The sequence below is a fragment of the Bicyclus anynana genome, chromosome 21, assembly GCF_947172395.1.
Source record: "Bicyclus anynana chromosome 21, ilBicAnyn1.1, whole genome shotgun sequence".
Lineage (NCBI taxonomy): Eukaryota > Metazoa > Arthropoda > Insecta > Lepidoptera > Nymphalidae > Bicyclus > Bicyclus anynana.
The window spans coordinates 4,736,295-4,757,710 of record NC_069103.1 but is presented as its reverse complement, the minus strand read 5'-3'; the positions used below and the strand labels follow the sequence as shown (position 1 = coordinate 4,757,710).

The 21,416-nt window shown below is 34.6% G+C and overlaps 3 protein-coding genes across 3 annotated transcripts in view; 1 reads left to right on the top strand and 2 right to left on the bottom strand.

Moving 5' to 3' along the window:
• Positions 1–21,416, top strand: part of LOC112047456 (RNA helicase aquarius) — a 110,174-nt gene that overhangs the window by 19,095 nt on the left and 69,663 nt on the right. The gene's annotated exons all lie outside the window — the stretch shown is intronic.
• LOC112047460 (probable G-protein coupled receptor Mth-like 3) lies at positions 940–5,805 on the bottom strand. The gene is made up of 9 exons (XM_024084588.2): positions 5,715–5,805; positions 4,482–4,711; positions 3,723–3,911; positions 3,380–3,495; positions 2,998–3,076; positions 2,481–2,644; positions 2,171–2,315; positions 1,604–1,696; positions 940–1,174 (listed from the first exon to the last, which is right to left on the bottom strand). Exons 1-9 carry the CDS (start codon positions 5,727–5,729, stop codon positions 967–969), a joined length of 1,239 nt encoding a protein of 412 aa, XP_023940356.2. The 5' UTR covers positions 5,730–5,805; the 3' UTR covers positions 940–966.
• Positions 7,146–19,728, bottom strand: LOC112047461 (probable G-protein coupled receptor Mth-like 3). Its single transcript, XM_024084589.2, has 9 exons — positions 19,505–19,728; positions 12,674–12,903; positions 11,379–11,561; positions 10,785–10,900; positions 10,378–10,456; positions 10,018–10,181; positions 9,414–9,558; positions 9,015–9,107; positions 7,146–8,775 (listed from the first exon to the last, which is right to left on the bottom strand). Exons 1-9 carry the CDS (start codon positions 19,517–19,519, stop codon positions 8,568–8,570), a joined length of 1,233 nt encoding a protein of 410 aa, XP_023940357.2. The 5' UTR covers positions 19,520–19,728; the 3' UTR covers positions 7,146–8,567.

The window sequence follows — 21,416 nt, the reverse complement described above, 5'->3', positions numbered from 1 at the left end:
TGACAGATGATAGTTGACAAGTTGACAAGTTGACAGCCAAGTGACGGTAATCCACAGACTACAAAACGCTTAGACAGAGAAACCGTCCACGACCAAACATGATGGTGCTGAATGGATTTACAGTTTTGGGCACTAGCCAAAAAGTATATAGGGTCTAGCTTTTTTTCAGGACAATATAATTATTAAACAAAAACAAAATATATACATGATTATCTTTATTAATTGCATTACATAAATATCTGTTTTTTATTCAAACCCAACATGCATTTTTTAAGTATGTAAACCCAGACCAGAATTATAAAAAAAAAACCTACATTGAGGGTGCCAAGCCAGTGACGTATTAATTAAAGCCGTTTCTGAAAGAACCACGGGAAGGAGCTGTATGAAAATTCAAAAATTCAAAAATTGAATTTTTTTTAAAAGGATTTTATTTTTCTGATTTTAGTGTGTCCTAGCATAATGTAACGAAAGGCAATTTCGTTATTTTCATTTTAAATCAAAATTACTGAACCGATTTTCATGAAAATTAAGTGGGACCAACCTGAAAGTATACTCTTTCAAACAAAAAAAGATATTAAGAAATTGGTTAAGAAATCAACATTGTCATTTCTTAACCAATTTTGAAAATTTGTTACTTGAGGTAACAAACATAAAAAAAAAATTTTGAAGTCGTTTAAAAATACTTCTTAATCACAGATTAATGATAAGTGATAAGAAATGGTTTTAGAAAATATTCGCAAAATTTTGTAATATACCTATTTTTTTTTTTCAATGTACCTCAAGGCATCAATAGTGAGTGAGGTATACGTTATAAAATAAATTACCGACACAATAATATTCATAAAAAATATTGAGATGGAAGCATATAAATCGTCATTTTTGCTTTACAGGCACTCAAACAAGATCCATTATAAAATATACTATACATCTATAAATCCATATTTTGGCAATTTTGTTTCTTTTCTATCAATTAAGTCTTACCGCTACCGTATCATCAGCCAGAATCTCCTCGTCGTCTGCATCATCATCTGGACTCAGTTTCTCAGCCCATGGGCGAGTGAAGAACAGACAGCAGTTCTCATTGGCAAGACCACGTATGGCGCGCCTCCGGAATACGACCAGAATTAAAAAGATAACAACCCCTTGGAGACCGTTGAAAATGTCCATTATTCGCCTGCAAATAAAATTAACTTGAGCCTCAATAACATAAATAGAAAATGAAATATTTGTCTCACAGGTTTCAAATGTGAACATTATGTCTATTATCGATGAACTGTCGTACTTATTAATCCAAGCACTGTTTTTTTCTTAATTAGAAATAAAAAGGCACGTCCACTCTTACTAAATTTTGCATTATTTATTAATTTTATTTTCTCTAATATAGTGGCCAAAACATTTACAGTCGAGTTATGTAGTTTTATTAATGGTGAATTTCTAATTTGTTCTGGTCACTTTATTATTACAATTTAGAAATCATTTTTGTAACTTTGACCGCGAATAGTTGGCACGCATAACGTAGAAACTTTGCTTAATTTGTATTATGTAGGTAAAAAAATAAGTAATTTTTAGGTAAGAACAATTTTTAAATAACGTATCTGCTCACCATATTACGTGGGATTCGCCATGAGCGAAGCTAGCTATTTCGAATACCCAGGAAATGCCCATCACCAGGAATAATTTCAGAGAAGTCAGGAACCTAGAACAACCATTTTTTTACAAAGACACCATTTTGAAACATATTAGTGCTTGCTATGCTTTGTCTAGTCAACCTGAGGGTTGTTTTAAAATTGAATGATTCAACCTAAGGCTCTTTGTGATTGAGCTCATTCGAGAAAACACTCCTAACTTATCAAGCAACGTCGCCATCCCTATTTTACTGCCAAGCAACATCCCTCTTAATTCTGCCACCCAAAATAGCTGTTATTTCTGCCAAGCAACATCCCTATTATTTCTGCCAAGCAACCTCGCTGTTATTTCTGCCAAGCAACATCAATCTTATTTCTGCCAACCAACATCGCTGTTAGTTCTGCCAAGAAACATCGCTCTTATTTTTGCTAAGCAACATGGTTCTTATTTCTGCCAAGCAACATCGCTTGTATTCTTAACACTGCTGTGTTTCGACTTGAATTGTTATAGTTACTGCAGGCACTAATATGTGAATGTAACTCACTTATGCTTGAGGTTATTTAACTTGTTCACTTCGTACTTTCTGGTACTTCTCCACAATTTTAAGGACGACAAGACAAAGAGTATTATGTTTGCAGTGATCAGAACGGCAATTGGTGCGTAGAAAAATATCCATCTTTCGGTACGACCTGCAATATGAATGCGATTATCTACGAATATGCATACTCACAATTAAAGCCGCTTTCTATTAATTGATAAAATAATTTTCGAAATCATATTCATAGTCGTTTTTAATTATTTACCTAATCATTCTAAACATCATCACAAATGTCGTGCATATAAATTCAACTTACCTTTAAACCAGCAACTGTTGTCTCCTATTCCTGGCTTATAGTGCTCTCCTTCCACCAGATCGGTTATAAGAGACACGAACAAGAAGAAAATGGCGAAGCCCCAAGCGTAGCAATTGTATATGAGGTGCTGTTTCCTTTCGGTTTTCTTCAAGTAACTAGCATCCCTGAAAACATGACCACACATAAGATTTACCATTAGGTGATGACATCAAGTCGCAGTGAGTCGCTGGATGCAATGCAAAGACTGTGACGGAAGGAGTGGGTGCGAGAATTGTCCAGCGGTCGGTGATAGAACCACCACTGGCCCCTTTACCGCTGAGTTATTAAGGCTTACTTACTACTTAGAGATAGAATGTAGTCTTAAATAACATATAGGGTAATTTTTATGTATCTACATAAAAATTACCCTATATATGTTATTTAAGAAAACGGAAAAGAGAAAGCGGGATGAACGGGGGTAAACTAGCGGGGCGCAGCTAGCAAATATATAAACAACAAATATATTGACAAAACTTACTCTACAGTTCTATATACGTTAATGCTTATCACGTTCATCCACGAGAATATAGAGATCATCCAGAAGTAGACTAGAAAACCTGAAACGTAAAATTACACTTTTACACCATATTATTTATTTATTTATTAGTTATGTGATTATGACAATGGTATTTTATATGTTTAATGCAAGTTCACAGTAAAGTAAACACGACATGCAAATATCCGCAAAAATTACAAATTAAGAATAAGAAAAGTGATTGTTGCGCAAATGACCAAGATATAAATTATTTTTACAGTAACACAGATTTAAGTAGCGTAGCGTAGTCACATTATAACAAACAATTCTATATATTAATATTGTATAGTACTATCTTAAAACAATATAAGCACTTATCAATTACCTGTGATTGCACATATTTGACCTTTGAATCCGGGGCTGAGATGTAGAATGCCAAGAGATAGGAACCCTAACACCATGCTGCCACACATGGACATGTAACATACCCCCTGTAGGTCCCTGAAATTATAAAAAAAATCATCTCCCAAATTATTTATATAAAATTTTATCTCAACATTTACGTATTATATTATACCCCCCTTCCGGCCTGCGCGGACAGAGGGGTTACGATCGAATTTGCCAAGCAATAGCATCAAAATTGTTCTCATAGATTTCTGAAGCTGCACTAGTCGGCCTAAAAATCAAGCTCTGTAATGTTAGTAATGTTAAGTTGAAGTGTTATTTACCTCATCTGCGGCAAATACATGTAAATAGCGAGCGTGAAGAGAAGGAAGACCACAGAGACAAGCGCCAGAATACCACTTGTTACGAATTTGTAATTTTTTGTTTGCCATTTTTCAAAGCACGCCACTGCGACTGGGATGAGTCCCTGGCTTGGCTCGCTTGCGTTAATATACATTCGGCCGGTGCAAAATCTGAAAATATTATATAACATCTTATTTTCGCACAGATGAAATCTTAGATTTTAAATAGCGCCTTTTGAATACCCGCGTGTTTTAGGGTTCCATCCCAGGCCGTTAGACATTTTTTTCTTCTATTTTGGATAGGCTTGCGCTTGACTACAATAATGCCTGATGGTGAGCGATGATGAGGTCTAAGATGAAGCGCGCTTGCCTAGATGCCCATTCACTCTTGCCTTGAAGGTGCACAAATTGTAGGTGTCAGGAAACACAGACGCCGAAAGGTCATTCCACATCCTAACAGAGGGCCTAGTGGCAGTTTGATACTGTTACTGTCACGTAACGTAAACGCGAATTTCTAAGGAATTGAAACAGCGCCATCTAGTGGCACTACTGCACAACTGTTTCAATTCCATCAATGAAAATATTGAAAACTCCCACTAGGCACAGTTTTTCTTTTTCACTACGTCTCGCTGTTCTGTGCTAGAATGGCGATAGAGGAACAAGATTATAAAGTAAAAGGCCGATACATTACGATACTATGCGGTTACATTATTGACCTACCAAAAAAAAAAATATACTAACAAAGCAGGATCCTCCACGATGACGACTTCAGGCGAGTCCTGAGTTGACACCTTGTTCCCGTCAAGGATGATGTCCTTGAGGAGCATGTAACTATTCTCGCAGTTCAGGTTGATCCTATCCGTGGAGTTATCGCGGCAGTATCCTCTAGGTCGGATGATGTCGTTGTTGGGACAGCATGGTGACGCTGATGAAGCCAGCCCGCTTACCACAAGTAGTAACAGAAGACATTCCTGAAAAACCTGGCTTAAAGTCCTAGTTTTCCTACAATCTCGTTAAATACAGAGATGGTAATTACCTATTAGACTTTTGGTGTAAGTATCTGAAAGGCGAAATCTTGGAAACAAAGCTAGCTTGGCGTAATGGCACAGATAACCTGAGCGGACAGCATTGGCGTATCTAGGATTATTTCCAGGAATGGCCGACATTTAGTCTGTTATTAGTATCATAATAGAATTGGTGTGTGGGCACAGGTTCATTCTAAGGTGGGCACAGCGCCCCCTCCCCAATATACGCCCTTGGCGGACAGCTTTATTTAATTTATCAACTATTCATTTTTAAATTACAATTTGGGAGTATTCAAGTCTCAAAAAATACGAATTATTTTTAACGATCTAATAGAACGTTTGTGAACAAAATATGACCCTTTCACAAATGTCAACTTGCCTGTTACTTGAGTCATTGGGCAATACTACTATAGTAATTACAATCCATGATGTAATTTAATCATACTCGTGTTATCTGTTCTATATCACAGGAAATATTGTTGCAGAGTGCATTTGTTGCTGTAGTCTTTAACAAACGTTTTATTTAAATTTATATCTATCTAACATGTATCATACTGAATACCTATTAGCTATGCCATGCGATAATCTGCCTTTAAAGGTTATATATTTTTATAAAATGACGAAGGTCTGGCGGTTTTAAAATGAAAAAGTCACATACAATATAAAAAAGATAAAAATATAAATACCTAGTATCTTTCATCTATTTATGTTTTGATTGTTTTTGAAATTTTAAACCTTACTTTTATTAGTTAACATTGACTTTTTTCCTGAATGTGTCATAAAAATATATTCAAAGGTCAAATAAAAGTCAAATTCAGTTTTCGTCACTAAACAAAACTACCTCCAATGAAAAAGAGAATCAATTTCAATTCAAAAGAAGTGTTTCTTAATATTTTTTGAATGTATTTGATATTCTCCTAATATTAAATAATAAAAAAAAAAACCTTACCTTCAAATAAAGCATTTTTGGACAGCTACCGACAACACCACACTAAAAGACACTAGCGAATATCACATCACCCCACGAATGGCAATAGCGTAATGAGGGGCGTAAATATATATCTGTATATTATATCTAACCCCTGACCCCTCTCGTTCTGAGAGAAGTCTCGTGTATGGCTTGTTGATATGTGATAGTGATATCTATTATCCTACTTCCTACTTAATATTGTAAACGTGCAAGTTTGTATGCATGTATGACTGTTTGGATGTTTGTTACTCTTTTACGCCGCTACTACTGAAGCGATTTGGCTGAATTTTGGAATGGAAATAGATTTTACTCTGGATTTACACATAGGCTACCTTTTATCCTGAAAGAATCCATGATTTCCCGAGATTTAGGAAAACTGATGATTTTTATGATATGAATGTTTGTTACTCTTTCACGTCTCGGCTACTGAACCGAATCACCTGAAATTTGAAGTAAAGATAGATTTTAGTCTGGATTAACACATAGGCTACTATGATTCATGTAAATCCCTTCATTCATTCATTTAAATCCATGGTTCCGGGCTGGATTTGTGAGAAACTGAATTCCACGCGGATGAAGTCGCGGGCGTCCGCTAGTAGTAAATAAATGATAAAAAATATTCGCATTGACACATTGCACATAGGTACCCTAGTACACTGCTCTCGGTGAGTATCAAATGATTAATTTTTTTTAATGTATTTAACTAACTACCCTCTTTGCTTAGTTAATAAAAATCGTACACTAGTTAGAAGAATATAGCCAGTAGAATTGAAAACGTAAAGGTTACCTGCTTTCACACTCTATATATTATGTAGCTATAAAGTGTTAATTAATGTTACATAAATACCCTTATGAGTTATAGTATGTCTAATATGTCAAATGAAAGCTTATTAACACGCTTATTAGCTTCACTTGTAAAATATGTATGTAAGAGAATCTTGGAATCTTAATTTGCCCAACTTCCGGTCTTCGATTAGGATGAAATTTTGCACACGCTCTGAGTGACAATACATGACTAGCTAAGAAACGGCATTACAAATCCAATGTGGCGGCCTCCCCAAGATGGCGAACTGGCTGTTTGAAATCTACGATTCAGAGATCATAAAAAAATATACGAAATATAATGTGATTTACTAAACTGGTGAAATAGGGCTTGAAAGTTTACATTGATTTCCACGCGGATGTATAGATACATTGACATTAGTTTTGACACTGACAGCCAAGTGAGTGCAACCCACAGAATAGGAAAAACGTAGACAGAGAAACTGTCCACGACAAAAAAATATGCTGTTGTTTTTTTACAGTTTTTGGTTCTAACTTTTACACAGATAATAATTGGGGATTAGTAGTTGCTCGGGCTGTGAGAAATGAATCTTTTAGGTGTTTGAAGGCAATATAATTAAATAAAAATTAAATATTAACATGATAATCTTTATTCATTGCTTTACATAAATATCAGGCAATCTGCTTTTTATTCAAACTCTGAGGTTTAGCATGCATTTTTCGAGTATAGCCTGACCAGAAACTACCACTTTTTAGTCTTCAGTGCTTTAGCTAGTGGAAGATAATAGTTTCTTTGTTTTCCGCTACATGGTAGGGTTTTTATTTTTTTGGTGTCGCGGTTTACGAAAAATTAGAAAACCCTAAGTTTTAACTAATTAATTTCTAACTAAAATAAAAATAATCTGAAAACAAAGGAGAATAAAGGTAACTGAATCGTTTAAATATTAATACAACAAACATAAATAAATAAAATATGGCACATGTTATATTTCTTTAACATATTTGGTCTATTATTTTTTTTTAATAAATTTCGTTCAATTGATCTGTTGGACCTTTCACTTTCACAAAAGATAACGAAAATTGAACTTAAAATTAATTATGTACTTAAATATTTTTTTTGCATATTACATTTAACTATTCTCAATATAAATACATTGTCTGATAATTAAAATGTGTACAATATTGCACGAAAAACTTAAATGCATTCTTAAATTAAAATAGGTCTTAACTTAAATAAAAACATTAATTTCAATATTTCACACTAAATGACTTTCTTCAAACGAATAAAAACTATCGAGTATATTTTGATTTTGGAGATTCAAATTAGTGAGCTTAAATCTATTATTAAGTAATCTCTAGTACAGTGTAGTAATTTATATAGTAACTTTAATTCTATATACAACGTACAATATAAAAGTATATAATTATGACATAAATTTATGTGACTCACTTCATTAAGTTTTCCTATCATAATGCTCAAGTAACACCCTAAAAGTACAGTACAGTACAGCTTTAGAAGTATTCCTACCAGCGGCTCAATACGTTGCTGTTTTCAACTTTGAAAACCTTTCAGCTAAGTTTAAATAGACAATTTATACCTAATTTAAATTTAAATGTACTAGGTACGTAAGGGGTACTTAAAATCACTGAGGTATGTATTACTTGAGTGCTTTGTGGTGATCACGAGTTTAGTGAATATATAATTAACCAGCCAATATTTATTGTCTGAAGTTAGCAAATAAAAAGACTTCTTATTCACAGATTAATTATATACGAGTATATTCTACGATGTTCTTGATTGACAAATATTGACCGTTTTCGCAAAATTTTGGAACATTTTCGTAACTACCTTCAAAGTAGATATCAATAGTGAGTATATTACATTATAAACGCAAAAATTATAGACGCAATAACAGTATATAACATAAAAAAATAGTGGTGTAGGCGTCATTAGGAAGATTTTGCTTTACGGGCACCCAATCAAAATCTATATACAATATACTGTATATCTATAAATTCGTAATTTGGCAACATTTTTTTTTTTTTCTATCAATTAAGCCTAACCTCCACCGTATCATCAGCCAGTATTTCCTCGTCGTCCGCATCATCATCTGGACTCAGTTTCTCAGCCCACGGACGAGTGATGAACAAACAGCAGTTCTCACTGGCAAGACCACGTATGGCGCGCCTCCGGAATACAACCAGGATTAAAAATATCACCACCCCTTGGAGACAGTTGAAAATGTCCATTATTCGCCTGGAAATAAAATTCAACAGCCTCAATAACATAAATGGAAAAGGTTTATTCCTCCCATAGGTTCCAGATATGATCATTAATTAATGGCGAATTTCTATTTTGTTCTGGTCACTTTATTGTAATTAAGAAATCATATGTGACTTCGACTGCGGCTAGTTGGCCCGCATAACGTAGAAAACAAATTAACTTAATTTATATTTTGTAGGTAAATACAATTTTCTAAAAACGTGTCTGCTCACCATATTACGTGGGATTCGCCATGAGCGAAACTAGCTATTTCGAATACCCAGGAAATGCCCATCACCAGGAATAGTTTCAGAGAAGTCAGGAACCTAGAAAAAAAAATGTTTTTTTTTACAACAACATAAACACCAATCTGAAACTTGATACTTGCTCTGCTTCAGTTTGCTTCATTCAGTTAACCTAAGGCTTATGAATAATTTGATTCTTAATTGGTTTTTATCTTACGAACTCGTATCATTTGAGTTAAACTCAACTTAAACTCTGTGTGATTGAGCTTATTCGAGAAAGAACTGCTCTCAACTTGCCAAGCAACGTCGCCATCATTCGCTTATATTCTAAGCATTGTTGTGTATCGGGTTGATTTCAATTGATAATTTATACTTAATATTACTTACTTATGCTTGAGGTTATTTAACTTGTTGACTTCGTACTTTCTGGTACTTCTCCACAATTTCAAGGACGACAATACAAAGAGGAGTATGTTTGCGGTGATCAACACGGCAATTGGTCCGTAGAAGAATATCCATGTTTCAGTACGACCTGCAAAATTAATACGATTATCTATGACTGTGCACGCTCAAATAACATGGCTTTCTATTAATAAAAGAATCATCAGAATCGGTTTAGTAGATCTCAGAGATAAACTTACAACCTCACCTCTTTACCTCTTGATAATATTAGTAAAGATTATTATCTGATGCTGCGAAAGATGTACGAAAAATAAATACCTTTTTATAATTGGCATTTGCTTTAAGAATGCTGCTTAACGAAATTAGTAAGAAGACTTAAATGGAATAGACCTTTTGTTATAATTATGTAAAGTGCAAGTCCTTGAAAATGTCACGAACAAAGCGGTACAAGTTATTATCAGTAAATACGTAAACATTATTGAACAGTTTTTAAGTCGCATCTATTTTTACCTATAGATTCTTATACATATTAATTTCTACTTACTAAGTGAATATCATCACAAATTCCGTGCATATAAATGCAACTTACCATTAAACCAGCAACTGTTGTCTCCTATTCCTGGCTTATAGTGCTCTCCTTCCACCAGATCGGTTATAAGAGACACGAACAAGAAGAAAATGGCGAAGCCCCAAGCGTAGCAATTGTATATGAGGTGCTGTTTCCTCTCGGTCTTCTTCAAGTAACTGGCATCTCTGAAAACATGACCACATATAAGATTTACCATTAGGTGACGACATCAAGTGAGTCGCAGAGAGTCGCTGGATGCAAGCGGTTCACAATCATGGTGTTTGGAAATACCTACAAAAAGCTTATTATCCTGGAGGCCTTTATTCATTGACTATTGACTATTGATAATTAAATTAGAAAGTTCATTTTAATAAAACTTACTCAACAGTTCTATACATGTTTATGCTTATCACGTTCATCCACGAGAACGTAGCTATCATCCAGAAGTAGACTAGAAATCCTGAAACATACAATTACACTTTTACATCAAATTACATTATTACATTACTAATAAAAGCACATGACTGATGAAATGCATATATCTCCTAAAATTACTTTTACAAAAATAATAATTAACGAAATTTAAACATTTTTACTATAAAATTATTCAAAATATTGTATGGTACTTTAAGTATTACCTCAAAAGAAAATAAGCATTTAAGAATTATTAATTGATTATGAAACACGGCTAAAACTCACGTGATATTAGGTCGGAGTATGCCCGACTAGTTTCGAACCCATGCGGGGTCCTTAGTCATGAGCTGGTTTAAAAAAAAATTAAGAATTACCTGTGATTGCACATATTTGACCTCTGAATCCGGGGCTGAGCTGTAGAATGCCAAGAGATAGAAACCCTAACGCCATGCTTGCACACATGCACATGTAACATACACCCTGTAGGTCCCTGAAATAATAAAAAGAAATGTGATCTCCAAAGTTACATGCATCCAATTAATTTTAACGTGGCATTTCAACACATTTACATTTTATATATGCATCGTAGATTTAGAAGTAATTAGACAGATATTGAATATCTATAAAAAGAACAGCTTGTGCGCGGACTTTGGTGCCATGAAGCGTGCTGCTTTTCAGACACAATGATGGTCCATAAAAGTTTGAAAATTGTCATTGTAACAGATTTTTTATGCTTTTAACAAATAATATACCAATATGTTACGTTTATAAAGTATTGTGAACATGAAGTTACAACCTCCACTTTTTGCAAATTATAAATACCCAACTTCGAGTGAAATATATTGATGAGAAAATTTAGTCTAGTGTGTCAAATGTTTGAAATCGTATATCTTTTTAACTTGTAACAGCACGCCATTTCCTTGTCTATTTACTTCTCTGTCTACGTTGTTTTGTGTATTGTGTGTTACCTCATTTGCGGCAAATACATGTAAACGGCGAAGGTAAGGAGAAGGAAGACCACAGATACAAGCGTCAGAATTCCACCAGTTTCAATATTGGATTTTGGAATTTCTTCAAAGCACGTCACTGCGACTGGGATCAGTCCCAGGCTTAGATCGCTTGCGTTTCGATACATTTGGCCGATGCAAAATCTGAAAATATTAATTAATAGTCATTGTTAAGTAGGTAGGGCTTGTATATCTGAAAATACATATTACCGTAGAAGTTAATATTAAGTTGGTCTAGTATAATGAAACTAGCTGACGCCGCGCGGTTTCACCCGCGTGGTTCCCGTTCCCGTAGGAATATGGGGATAATATGTAGTATATAGCCTTCCTCGGTAAATAGGCTATCTAACGCTGAAAGAATTTTTCTAATCGGACCAGTAGTTCCTGAGATTAGCGCGTTCAATCAAACAAACAAACTTTGCAGCTTTATAATATTAGTATAGATATTTATATACTAGATATAAATACTTATATAATGTATAAACACGCCCAGACACTGGAAAACATCCATGTATATATATATTCCTTAACAGTTTACAGTAACTACCTTGTGTTTGGCGTTGATTAATTTGTACTGATGAGAACTTTCTACCTAGATGAGTTGTGTCTGTTATTAGGGGTCTGATGATGAAGACCAAGGTCAATTAAGGGAACCCCTTAACGGTTTACGGTAGCTACCTTGTGTTTGGGCTTGATTAATTTGTATTGCTAAGAATTTTGTACCAAGATAGGTTGTGATGGTCATTGGGGTCTTATGTATTCGTTTGAGATGAAATTTTATACTAAAAATGGAAAAATAATAAAAATTTTAATAAAAAAAATACAACCGACTTCAAAACCTAAAAACGTACCCACTAAACTAAAAAGCGAAAAATAACATCATAATATGTTCTACCTGCTGATCAGTATGAAGGTGGTGCTTAGCCGGTGTTGTCTTAATTTAAGCCATATCTGACAGGACCACTTGAAACAACACAAATCTATAAGATATTCTCACATGGCTTGAATTAATACATCACCGGCTTAGCACCGCCTTCATACTGATCAGCAGGTAGAACATATTATGATGTTATTTTTAGCTTTTTAGTTTAGTGGGTACGTTTTTAGGTTTTGAAGTCGGTTGTATTTTTTTATTAAATTTTTTTTATATATATATAGATATTGAATGCTCCTTTCGGGTCTGACGGGATTTTTGGTAGGTAGGTACAGGTCCCTATATAATTCGTCTGAGACTATTACTAAAACAAAATACTAACAAATCAGGATCCTCCACGAAGATGAATTTGGGCGAGTCCTGAGTAGACACCTTGTTCCCGTCGAGGATGATGTCCTTGAGGAGCATGTGCCCAATCTTGCAGTTCAGGTTGATCCTGTCCGTGGAGTTATCGCGGCAGTACCCTCTAGGTCGGATGATTTCGTTGTTGGGACAGCATGGTGACGCTGATGAAGCCAGCCCGCTGATCATCAGCAGTAACATGAGACATTCCTGAAAATTATATTTTTACATTAATTTATTTACTAGCCGACGCCCGCAACTTCGTCCGCGTGAAACTTGATGTAAACTTTCAACTACGCCTATCCTACCCCTACCCTACCCATACCCTACCCCTAGCCTACCCCTACCCCTACCCTACTCCTACCTACTCCTACCCTACTTTTTTGGTTGATTTTTTACCCGACTGCAAGAAGGGTTATGTTTTTCGCGCGTATCTTGTATGTATGTATGTAATATTCTTTATTACCTCATATCTTCCAAACCACTGAACGGATTTACGTAATTAGGATATCGTTAAATTTGTCTCAATAACCCAAGTGTTCTTAGATAGGTGAAACTAAAAAAAAATAACAAGACGACTGTGATACGCTATAGACTCGAGGTGAAAAAAAAAATTTTTTTTCTAATATTGCAATATGGGTATCAAATTCAAGAACTTTGTATGAGGATTCTAAAATAGTATATCATGTCCATGTTTAAAAAAACTACAATTAGAAAAACGTTATTTATTAGTTGTCTATACAAAATACGCGAGGCGGATGACTATAGGTGCGAGCAGGTTTGTGAATTGAAGTTATAATATAGACTAAATTAAATATATTGATTATAAAAATCGGCTAAGTGCGAGTTCCGTAGAATTTTTTGAATATTTGCTTAACCTCGGTTGGACGTATAAATTGTAATACTTTGTAATAAACGTAATAAATAAATCCGAAATTAACCATCTATCGTAACTAAAAAGTGTTGTGTTGTGAAATAAATAAATTAATTAAACAATTAAAAAACCCGACTGCATAAAGTATAAAAAAACTGAAAAGAAAATAAACAAGCTCAGTCCAGAAGTGTAGAAAGCAATTAGAAAACAGTCGGAACCTTAGTGGATAGAATGATTTTCTTCTACATTATTTAATAGGTCAAGACTGTTTTCTAATTGCTTTATACACTTCTGGACTGAGCTTGTTTATTTTCTTTTCAGTTTTTTTATACTTTATGCAGTCGGGTTTTTTTATTTGTTTAATTAATTTATTACACCTTGTGTCCGAAAAACCCAAATATCTTACGGAACCCTTTTTTTTCCAAAATATAATTTAGCCTATGTTACTTGTGGATAATAAAATCGGTCCAGTAGTTTTTGAGCCTATTCATTACAATCAAACAAACAAACAAACATACAAACAAAGTTTTCCTCTTTATAATATTAGTATAGATTTATTTATTAAGGAAAATCAACCGCTAATACATTAAATTCATGCTTACATTTAATTACATTGCTAAATTAAGTTAATGCTTAGCTATCAAAAGATTTTCACAACTTTCACAATTTTTACATATTATGTACGCTTCTTAGCATAGATATCCATTAATTCATAGGTACAACATAATCTAAGATATCAAGTATATACTATACATAGAAAAAACAATTATAAGCTGATTCACAAAAGTAATAAGTAATTTAATTAATATGAACTATGCGGGTGGAACCGCGAGCCGTCTGCTAGTATTTTACAACTATTCTACAATTACATTTATCTGTTAATGAGTCATCATTTATATATATCATAAATCGTAGGATCCGGTTGCTGTACGTATCACAAGTGAAGTTTGTTGAACCGATTTTTATTTTTAACTCATCGATTAATATAAAAGAGTCACAATGTTAGTGAAAGCATTCATTGCACAAAGTTTTCTATGTTCTTTCATCATTTATTGTAGTATTTATTTTTATTTTTTAGTTTTTGAGTTATCCTGGTTTAAATTCTCAGCTGGATTATTAGATTACTAGCAAACGCCGACTTTGTTTTTGAGAAAATCGTACGTTTTGTAAGATTAAGTGAGATTATGGAGCACATTTACAAATTTTTGCTTTTACACGTAAGGGGCCCCGCCCCTATATATATACATTTATTTATATATAGTTTTTACACTTCCTGAACACAAAACTCGACATTGTAGTCGATATTTAGGCATTGTTTGTTGAAATAAACGTTCGTTGTTTAATAAGCGACTAAATGAAATGAAGTCAATTTTCCACATTTGTCCGCCTCAGTTTTGATGAGTGTCTCATCTATACTAATATTATAAAGCTGAAGAGTTTGTTTGGTTGAACGCGCTAATCTCAGGAATTACTGGTCCGATTTGAAAAATTCTTTCAGTGTTAGATAGCCCATTTATCTAGGTAGGTTATAGGCCATATAATATTACCGTATTCCTATGGGAACGGGAATTAAGCGGGTGAAACCGCGCGGCGTCAGCTAGTCTCTAGTATAAAATATTGATGCAAGTAAAATCGCGGGGAGTCTGCTAATAATAATTGTCACAAGTGGACCAATGTCTCGGACCATACAGGTGATCGTTTAAAATGGGTCAACGAACAATAAAGGATCTATAATCATATGTAAGGAGGGTAATTTTATTAATTTTATTGCTTCTAAACTAAGGTCGAGTCACAATTCATGGTCAGTAAACACTTTGCAAAATACAGTTGTCGCTTACGATAAAAGTGTCGCTTACTATAATTTCAGGGCCATACGTCGATTTGTACCCTTGTGCCGGGTATATATATTGATAGAATACATTTATTATTTACTAGCAGATGCCGCGACTTCGAAAAATTTTCGCGACCGCGAAAATCGATGTACACTTTCGACCCCTTCGGCCCTTCTATTTATATTTTCGCATGTTTTATATACGATAAATACAAAATCACAACCCCCCGGCAGAAGGCCAGTGTACAGTAAAGTTCTCCTTTTTTGTGCACGGGTGAAGTGCGCACCCGTAGGCCGCGCGTTTTTTATGCTTGGGTAAAATGCCCAGTCGTAGCAACGGTTGGAGGCCCTATCACAAACCCCCGGTCGAAGGCCGGAGTGTAATAAAGTGCGCGGCCGGAGGCAGCGCGTTTTTTATTCTTGGGTAAAATGACCAGCCATAGCCACGGTCGGAGGCCATATTACAAACCCCCGAAATCAGAAATTCAGAAACTCTAGCTTCAAACTAAATTCAAACATCAGAAATTCTAGCGTTCCGTTTGTTTTTAACTAAAACTGTCAAAACCAAAATAAAGCGAACCCAGTCAAGAAAGCTATCAGCGACAAAGTTTTTACTTGCTCAGTCAAGCTTCGCTTAGAAAACCATTCGCAAGAAAGCTATCGGCGACTAGCGGTGAGTTTTTAGTCGCTTATTAGAAACAGAAGTATTACTATTATTAATTACAATAAAATAAAAAAATGGGGGATTTCAAAAAAGATGGCGATTCAAATACTACATGTATCATGGAATTATGATAAAACACAAGGTTGTGTGATAATCTATTTTTACTCACATCGCTACTATGAAAACCGCGAACGACAATAAATTAACTATCGCAAACGCAATTCTATCTAATAAGCTGCTTATAAAATCTTATAACGTCCTACCGTTTTATGTGTGGTTCTCAATAGTGAGGTCCTGGGTTCGATCCTAGTACGGGCCAGTTTAGGATTTTATAATTTCTAAATTGGCTGATGTCGTCTCTAGGTAGGCATCGGCCTTGGCCGAATCACTGAACCGATTTTCGTGAAAATTAAATAGGACCAATCTGGAAGTATACCTACTCTTTCATACAATAAAATAATTATCAAAGTTGGTAATTAAATGACTAAGCTATGAGGTAACAAACATTTAAAAAAAACACGCGTCAAATTGAGAACCTCCTCCTTTTTTAAGTTGGTTAAAAAAAAAAATTAAAAATCACGTGACTTAAGAATTACTCACAATAGTTAGAATTTCGTGTATATGCACTAAAGTTACTTAACACGATCGCTGCGGCACTGATTTTTCTTTACTTTACTGTGGTGCGTTACGAGGTCTTTTGACCTTATACTAAAACTTTATGTGGTGTGGTACGAGGAGGTCAATTGACCTCGTACCGCAGCGAACGTGCTAAAGTTAGTGAACAGGCCAGCAAATCTGTTTACATAGTAAAGTAGGAAATTCCGTGGGGTAGTACATATGTAGTTAATTACTTATCATGACTAATTATCACAATATTTACAAGCTCTTTTTGTTTCGCGACCAAATTTTGATTTAGTGCGTCATTTCTAGGATGTCATTTAGATAAATGCGTGACTTTGGACATCTTTAATTATTTTATTTATTTCACACTTTTTAGTTACGATGGTGAATTTCGGATTTATTTGTTACGTTTGTTACATGTTACAAAGTACGATAACGCAAACGAGGTTAAGTAAAAATAAAAATAGGCCACTTTTTTTCGAAAATTTGACCGTATGGCCTTAAGAAGATGATATGATGAATTGATTTTGCAATCTACCAAATAATAACCGGTTTGGGAATAAGTAGCTTATTAAATATCGACTTGCATTCAGCGTTGTGCATTAATTATGGATACCTACCTACTTAAACGTTGTTTTTATTTCGTAACACAATCACAAGTGTGTAAAAACAGACTTTTGGCACCAATTAGGTAGATAACTGTAACAGCCGATAACCCGTCTGTTAAAGTTAATTGACCCAGAATCTTTTTAATATAATATGTAATCCCGTTGAAATCATGGAATATCCATATCACAGTAGATATAACAAGTCCATACTAATATAATAACGAGAAAATATTTTATTGTTTGTTTGTTTGCATTGAATTGCGTAAATCATTAAAATATTCAAAAGGTGCATTAAAATATTCCTTAGGGGACATAATTGGGCATTGTAAAACAGTACCTAATTATGTCCCTAATGTGTAATATAGTAATCTATACTAATATTATAAAGCTGAAGAGTTTGTTTGTTTGTTTGATTGGACGCGCTAATCTCAGGAATTACTGGTCCGATTTGAAAAATTCTTTTAGTGTTAGATAGCCCATTTATCGAGGAAGGCTATAGGCTATATTATCTCCGTATATTCTACGGGAACGGGAACCACGCGGGTGATACGGCGCGGCGTCAGCTAGTTAAAATAATATAATAATTAGTGAACTCGCCATCCTCACAAAAACGTCAAGTTTATGAGGATGGATACTATGTAACTAAAAAATGTAGAACTTTTTGTTTTGAACAATAAAATGAAAAAAAAAACTACTGAACCGATTTAAACAATTTTTTTACTGTTGTCAACCTACACTATATCCAAGAAGCCCAAGTGTCAAAGGCTATATTTTAATATTCCTACGGGAACGGGAACTACCTATACGCGGAGTAAACCGCGTGGCATCTATAATATTATGGACATGGACATTTTCTAACTTATTATTTTCTAATCGTGACATTGTATTAATTTAGATTCTTTTTTTTTCTTCATTCAAATGTATTTAATTATTTAAGATAATTCATACACCAGTTATGGTAAAATGTATAAAGGCTCAATTGTATAATATGTACCATCATGTTAAACCTACATTTTCATGAATAAAATATCATTCATTCATTCATTCATTCATTATATGTTTACTATGCGTCTAAATGAAATTAAGATAATTGTGCGACTCAGTTTCGACGCGTTAGTGACATATCTTATAATATAAAATCTATGGGGCTACATACCTTCAGTTTTGATTGTACAGTTAATTCTGTACAGTTTTCAGTTTTGCCTACAGACGGCCGATTTAACTGTAACAGTTCTATGGTACAGTTAAAACTGCAGGTCGCAGCCGTCATCAGTGAAATAAACCTTCAGTTTATACACATAAAGGAGACTTTTGGACTGCCACTTACCACTTACCACTACACTAACAAGGTATTAAGTATTAACCGCCCCGAAGTTTCACCCGCATGGTTCCCGTTCTAGTGAGAATGATAAAATAGCGTATGTAACTAACATATAACGTGGCTTTCTAGTGGTTCAGTTTCAAGAGTTTACCCCTACAACACCACAAACTTTTTCTCTTTATAATAATAGTAAAGATAACACTAGCAAGGTATCGTCCGTTATCAACCCATATTCGGCTCACTGTTGAGCTCGAGTCTCCTTTCAGAATGAGTTAGGCTAATAGTCCACCACGCTGGCCCAATGCGGATTGGCAGAAAATTCTCTGGTATGCAGGTTTCTTCACGATATTTTCTTTCACCGTTTGAGTGATCGATCACGCGTGATTATAATTTCTTAAAATGCACACAACTGAAAAGTTGGAGGTGCATGCCCCGGACCGGATTCGAACCCACACCCTCCAGAATCGAAGGCGGAGGTCTTATCCACTGGGCTATCACGATACTAGTGAGGTATAAACAACTATAACTTAGGTAATTAGGTTTCGTCAATGCGGCAATTACTTCATATGTGGAAACACTGAAAAACAAATTCAGTCAGTAACTTACCAACTTAGGTAACGTAAAAACCCTCCCAATCTCCGACAATTATAATAATTTAACAAATCAAATAATTTGGCTTAGATATAAAAAGCTTACACAAACCTTTGTAATATTTTTTAGATCTAAATCATTTAAACTATATAAAGTTATCGCCACAAAACAAAACTACCTTCCTATTAAAAATAAAATAAACGTTTTCAATTAAAAAAAGAAAACGATTTCTTAAAATCATTCAGTTTTACAACGCTTTTGAAATATTATAAATAATTAAAAAAAAAAAACAGAACCTCACCTTAAAATAAAACATTTTCGGACAACTATCGACACAGTATAAAAACACGAGCGTATCACATAACCCCACGAATGGCAATGGCGTAATGAGGGGCGTAAATTACTATCGACAAATTATAATAGCCTCTCGATACTTGCACTGGCTTTTACGTATAGTGATGCGCGTGTATGCGACCGTATCGCAGAGTAAACAGAACACGTTTCTTTACGATATAGCACGAACTGCGACCTACCTGCGGTCCCAAGCCAGTTCTTTTGTCAGTGGACATTTAAGGAGAACGCACATCCCAGCCGAACGCGTCGAACGATTCGAACGAAACGAATTTCAGAATTCTTTATATGAAATTTCGTAAAACTTCAAATTCTTAAATTATTTCTTTTAATTAGGCTTAGAGTTGTGATAGCCCAGTGGATATGACCTCTGCCTCAATGCACTTCCAACTTTTTCAGTTGTGTGCATTTTAAGAAATTAAATATCACGTGTCTCAAAACGGTGAAGGAAAAACATCGTGAGGAAACCTGCATACCAGAGAATTTTCATAATTTTCTGCGTGTGTGAAGTCTGCCAATCCGCATTGGGCCAGCGTGGTAGACTATTGGCTATTGACTCGAGCTCAACAGTGAGCCTAATATGGGTTGATAATGTAATTAGGCTTAGTTTACAAGCACTTTTGAAACGTCAAGTTATGTCATGATTTAAGGGTGGTAAGTAAAGTTGAAAATTTAAAATTAAAGTTACGAGGGCGTTTTGGTCCTAGAAGAGCCTATAATAAACTCAGCCAAGGTTTATTTTTGGTTTACCACCATTTTACAAACTTATCTACTCGTAATTATATAGGCTTATCTAGAAGGAGTTCAACACTAAGCTTTTTTATCATTTATTAACACATTTATAATCATTAACACTTTAATAAGACTTTCTTATAAGCTTGCGTTTAATAAACACTTTGAACTTTTTGAGTAACATGCCAGTGGCTTCATTTGGCAGTTTATTATAAAAAAACGTATGTATTTTTTTGTGTGGTGTGCAACAATTTTACTTTTATTTCTGACATTAACATCATTACAATCACACCTTCTTCGCACGCTTACCTGCGTCGAATCGTCCGAATTTGCGTTCAGATTATAATGAATTCTAAAATTCGTTTCTTTCGACGTGGCCGACGCGTTCGGCTTGGATAAGTGTGCGATCATCTTTACATGTTAATGTGTTTAAGTTTTACAAATTACCTCCTCATTTTAATTCATTACGTGTGTCAATTTTGGCTGTTATTTTCTATTCAGTTAACTTTAATAGAATTATTTCGTTTATCTTTTAATTTACAACAACTCCAGTTGTAGTAAACGGACTTCTTATGTTGTGACAAACTTCGAATCGAGCTAGATAAGGTCTGCCGGCTTATTCACTTATTTGTTCTTTATTATCAACCTATTAAAATAAACATCAAATAAATTGACAAAATGCCATTTACCTACTGTTTGATATCCACCAGTAAGCACTGGATGATATCTTATATATAAAAATGTTTGTTCCCATACTCCTCTGAAACGGCTTGGCCAATTCTTATGAAATTTTATATGCATATTCAGTAGGTCTGAGAATCGGCCAACCTTTTTTTGAAAGTTTAAGTGTTTAGGTTTGGGAAAGTTTAGGTTTTAGGGGTTTAAAAATTTCCCTAGGGTAGGGGTAGGGAGGGATAGGGATGAAGTGCACATAAGTCAAAGCGAAGCTTGACCGGGTCCGTTAGTTTTTAACTTTGACCCACTTCCTGGTCTTCGATTAGGAAGAAATTTTGCACACGCTCTGAGTTCTTATGACAATACATGACTAGCTAAGAAACATTATTACAAATCCAATATGGCGGCCTCCCCAAGATGGTGGACTGATACCTCACATCTGAAGTGAACGCCTC